Source organism: Oxyura jamaicensis, chromosome 1 (genome assembly GCF_011077185.1).
Source record: "Oxyura jamaicensis isolate SHBP4307 breed ruddy duck chromosome 1, BPBGC_Ojam_1.0, whole genome shotgun sequence".
Lineage (NCBI taxonomy): Eukaryota > Metazoa > Chordata > Aves > Anseriformes > Anatidae > Oxyura > Oxyura jamaicensis.
Window position 1 is genome coordinate 190,369,323 of NC_048893.1, and position 5,213 is coordinate 190,374,535.

A 5,213-nucleotide genomic window follows, 5' to 3' on the forward strand; every position below is an offset into this window, starting at 1 on the left:
CCTGTGGGCTTTCACATGTTCTTCTAAAGTGAGATAGCACTCCCATCCATCTCACCTCTGCTCCTGCATCAACTAACACAGGCAGGTTGTCTGACCAAAATGTTGCAAAATATCTTTGTGTATAAGGAACTTTGAGAGAGGCTCTGTAAGAAGTGATTATACAGTAACTGTATTGATGAAGTTACAGAGGGTGAACTTCCCTGTGACCCTGTGATTTCACTACTGGAATAATATGAAAAGGGACAGCCAAAGTTGGCTGCTGGTTGTGACATGACATCAACAGGGAAGTCAAAGGGAAGATTTGTTTAACGTGCCTTCCTTTACTTCTTAGAATAATGATGCCATTACATTAACACCACCAAAAACTGAGTCACGTACATGATTGCTGCATGGAGCTAACAGGATCTATATAAGCATTTAGGCTGTGGTCTTGGGAGACAGAAGGTCGAACACTTTCTGCTGTAGCAAGGCTCCTTGCCAATGCTGGGGACTATGCAATACCTCCTTTTTTGTGCTACCATCCTCCTACCTCAGAGTTTTGCTTTTCCAATACAACTTAACACAGAATTATGGAGCAACACTGATTTAGAGGCTATAAAGGTATGTTACTAGGGGGACAATGTAGCTGCATTATGAATAATCTGATTCTTAACTTCTACATTCCTTTCCTGTCTGTCTATCTTATCTTACATTGCAACAGTTTTTGCAGAGGTGACATAAAACTATTTAGATTTGCTGATTGACTTAGACACCCTAAGTCTAACTTGCAAAAGAGACCAAGTTCCAACTGCCAAATGAAGGGGAACAGATCATTTTAAAACATCTCAACAATATTTTATATACTATTTTGGAGGTTGGTTGATTTAAATGCTAAGTAAATTGCATTTATTTAAAAGGATGCTTGCTTACTGTGTTGTGCTGCTACTACAATTATTTTCTTGTATGTTAATCTATGCTACAGGGAAAATATCATTTTTTACGCTGAAATGGGAAGAAAAAAATACATCTAAAACTAACCATGACTGTAGGACAATGAAACAATTCAATCAAATGTAAAATGCAGTTACTGAAAAATTTCAGATATGAATATTTATGTTTATTTTCCTTTTCCTTTGCCAGGCATATCTCAATAAGTTCTTTCCAGTTCTTGATAGAGCCCCTAAACTCAGCTTAGAAGAGAGGATTAAAGAAATGCAGAAGTTTTTCCACCTGACTGTAACTGGAAAATTAAATACAGAAACAAAAAAAATAATGCAACAACCCAGATGTGGAATCCCTGATATAGCAGATTACAGAACATTTCCTGGAAGTCCAAGATGGAATAAGAAACTTTTGACTTACAAGTTAGTGATGTTTCAGATTTTATGGCAAAAGGGGTTATTTTGTGCTTAACTATGCAGGCTTCCTTCACAGACTAAATGCTATTCTTTTGTTTCCTTTTGCTGCCAGGATTGTTAATTATACACCTGATCTACCCCAACAATATGTGGATGACGCAATTAGAAGAGCTTTTATGGTATGGAGTGATGTGACTCCACTGAAGTTCAAAAAAGTTTCCTGGGGATATGCAGACATCATGATTAGATTTGCACGTCGTGGTGAGACTACATCATTTTTTAAAATTCAGTGCTCCATAGGTTTGACCTGCAGCATCTATTTTTACAGCCAAAAGTTTAAGAAAGAACAAGGTGTTTGGAATTGTTTCCATAGAGTTTATCATCTCTTTATCATGCCACCAGTTTTATATATCATAAATCAATTTTACTCCCATGCAAACATTAGAAAATCCCTCCAAAGTTACAGCTATAAAATGGAGGTAGAATTCAGCTGCATGCTGAGACAACTAAATTGAGATGTTCAGGGGTCTGTCTGTCTTGGCAAGTAGTACAACCTAATGGGAAGAGGTCTGCAGACCAAAACAGATGATGCTGAAGAATCAGCATCCACAGGTTGGAGTTGGACAGGATAAGGCAGCTTTACTTTGGGATAGCTCTAGTCTGGTTCTCTGGACTGAGCAAACCTTTGGAAGCTGGGGTACATTAGGTTTGGCCCCAAAGAGTATCTTCTGGTTGATTTTATTCTGAAAGGAATCCCACTAGTGCACTCCAAGACTGCAGAAAGGGGCAAGCAAGGGCATGGTAAATGGGGATGACCGGCAGGGTCATTTCAGAAGCTCATGATCCATATTAATACATGAACGTAGGCATACCTTTTACTTCTGCCTGGCACCTAAACTGACTCAGCTTAATCAAACTAAGAGACGTACAGGTGTTAATATCTTGTCATGGACTAGGACTAGGGTCTCCTCTGCCTGAATTAGGTCTGCCCCAAGGTCCATCCATGTGGTCTGTCAGAAAGGACACAAATCGGCATTCAAGTCCCCCCAAACCCTCAATCACTCACAGCTGATAGCAGTAGATAATAGACCGTAAAACAAAGCTGGGGACAAAAGAACTCAGATATTCAGTTACATGGTATTCTAGCCCAAATCATTGGCTTCCACTACAATCTGTATAAGTGAGTGTCTAAAGCTAAAGTTGCACAGCACCGTCCAACAATAAAAACATTCAGGTGCTTATAATTTTGTCAAGCATTAAGTTTTTATTCTGAAATAATCCCTGAATGCTGTTTCAGAAACACTTTGCTGGCAAAGGCTCAGCTGTCTCTGAAGCTGTCTCAGAAACCTCAATTATCAAGTTTAATTCTTGAATTTAAGTTATGAATTTGGGGAGTGTTTCCCAAAGCCTTGCTCCTTGTTTTTACAACCTTGCAGTTATCATAGGGTTTTTAATTTTCAAGGAATAGTAATGAAAAAGGTAGCAGAAACAAGCAACATGCTAAAATTTGCAGAATTTAAGAATTAGAGCTGACGCTATCTGGTGACATTTCTTTCTTTTCAAATGTAGAGCACGGTGATGGATATCCTTTTGATGGAAGAGGTAACACATTAGCTCATGCCTTTGCACCTGGAGAAGGGATAGGTGGAGATGCTCATTTTGATGATGATGAAAGATGGTCAAGGTACAATCAAGGTAAAACCCACATTTGTGTATGAAGGGGGAAGGGCAAATATTGTATATATCAGCAGAACACAGCTGTAGGAAATGCTTTCCATAACACTTCATGCTTCAGTATCATTTTGGTACCAACATTTCTTTCCTTCTTTTCAACTACCTAAGTGCTTTTGCTTCCTTATCATAAGCACCTATATAATGCCTGTTCTGTATGGATTTTAAGGAACTTTTCAAAGGCTAAATAAGGACCGTGATTTTCTGTTTTCTATATAAAGTATGAAAAGGTCCTATGATTTGCTTGTAGGAGTAAGGCTGACTAAAATCATAGTTGGAAAGAGACTCGGGGAGTCTACATTTGTATGGAAAGGATAAACAATATTTTAATTGAAATGTTAGGGTTAAATGAGAAAGTTCAGTAGTAAATGATTAATAAGTGATCAACACTCCAAGGTTTCATTCCAAGGACAAACCAAGGAAAGACATAAATTCTCTCACTGCTTAACTCTTTGTATACTAAAAAGAAATGTCCTAACTTAACATATTTTTCTATGCTTTTATGGTGCAGAAGTTAATTTGTTCCTTGTTGCTGCTCATGAATTTGGCCATTCTTTGGGACTTGCCCATTCAGATGTCCGTGGAGCTCTGATGTACCCTCTCTATTCATATGTGAACCCAGAAACCTTCACACTTTCAAAGGACGATAGGCAAGGAATTCAGAAGTTATACGGTAAATTCATAAGATTTGATTTTCAAGATAAAACCTACTGGTATATAGGTTTCACTGCTATCGCTGATTGCAAGGGCTTCCTCATAGTACCAAAAAGAAAGAAGGGGAGTACCCTGGGAAAAACACTTTCCTGTACGCTCCACATGTGTCCTCTGTAACATGTCCCCATTGTAACCAAGGGCTGATGGAGCAGCAATGCAGCAGCCTGGTGCACCACCTGTGCATAGCCAAGCACATCCTAGGGACCTTGCTTTGTAAATGAGCTGTTTCAGCGAGTGGGGCCACATGCTAAGTAATACATTGTTCCCTAGGAAAACAAGAGCTACTGTCCCACTTACCAAGTCAACAGGACAGTTTAGTTAAGGCATAAACTACCCAGCAGTAATAGTGGGGCTTAACTAGAATTGTCCCCATGTGATAAACTTTGCCAGAGTTAATTTTTTTAGGCACCATTTTTCTCAGGGCATGCTAGAGGAGCACTAGGAATAAAACACAGTTGTTTGCCTTGTCTGTTTCTAACATAGTCTCTATACTTTGTGTTTCTTTCTCACAGGGAGCAAGCCAACAAACTCTTGAAGAAAGTGTTTCAAAAAAAAATTAAGAATTCAGATCTGATGGTTTTGGTATTCCAACTCCATATTAATGCTCTGGCTAGTTAAAGTGGTAAACTTCTGAATGCTACTTTCTATCATGAACTTTTCATAGATTTGTTTATACTTTATACAATTTCACTTGACAATTAAAAAAAAAAAAAAGTATACTCTGTTGTTTAATGTTTTTCTTTCTTCTGGCATTTCACTGGTGTATTAAATAACTCCTACATATGCAATAGACAGACAGGCAGGCAAATATCATTCTGCATAGAGGTGTAACTACCAAAATGGCCTGTGTGCTTCTACTGCTGGAGTTACGAACCCTGTTCCTGGCTCACTTCCAGTTCCCACACTGGAGTCCTTCACACTAAAGCAGTGCTTTTCAGCCATCCTCTGGGCCCCACTGCGACTCACTAAGGTGGGTCACACAGGGTTTCCATACTCACACAGTAGCCCCAAGCACTTCTCACACACCACCATCACAAAAGAAGACAGATTAATACTAACTTCGTAGAATCACAGAATGGTTTGGGTTGGAAGAGACCATAAAGATCATCCAGTTCCACCCCCCTGCCATGGGCAGGGACACCTCCCATTAGACCAGGTTGCTCAAAGCCCCATCCAGCCTGGCCTTGAGCACCTCCAGGGATGGGGCATCCACAGCTTCTCTGGGCAACCTGTGCCATAGAAAATAATATCTTTCAATCATAGAAAATAATATCTTTCTTGTATCTAATCTAAATTTACCCTCTTTTAGTTTAAGGCCATTCCCCCTTCTCCAATCACTACAATCACTACAATTCCAGACCAAAAAAAATTCTTCCCCAGCTTTCCTGCAGGCCCCCTTTAAGTACTGGAAGGCCGCTGTAAGGTCTCCCC

The 5,213-nt window shown here is 39.4% G+C and overlaps 1 protein-coding gene across 1 annotated transcript; it reads left to right on the plus strand.

Moving 5' to 3' along the window:
- The first annotated feature begins 384 nt into the window (after positions 1–384).
- Positions 385–4,496, plus strand: MMP7 (matrix metallopeptidase 7). Its single transcript, XM_035315125.1, has 6 exons — positions 385–600; positions 1,120–1,343; positions 1,450–1,598; positions 2,907–3,032; positions 3,580–3,741; positions 4,295–4,496. The coding sequence occupies exons 1-6, from the start codon at positions 481–483 to the stop codon at positions 4,315–4,317; spliced, it is 804 nt and encodes a 267-aa protein (XP_035171016.1). The 5' UTR covers positions 385–480; the 3' UTR covers positions 4,318–4,496.
- Positions 4,497–5,213: the final 717 nt, after the last annotated feature.

Coding starts and splice junctions, on each gene's coding strand:
- MMP7 (XM_035315125.1), top strand. CDS start 481: ATGCTGGGGACTATGCAATACCTCCTTTTTTGTGCTACCATCCTCCTA. Junction 601..1,119: donor CTGATTTAGAGGCTATAAAG/GTATGTTACTAG, acceptor TTCCTTTGCCAG/GCATATCTCAATAAGTTCTT. Junction 3,742..4,294: donor AGGAATTCAGAAGTTATACG/GTAAATTCATAA, acceptor TCTTTCTCACAG/GGAGCAAGCCAACAAACTCT.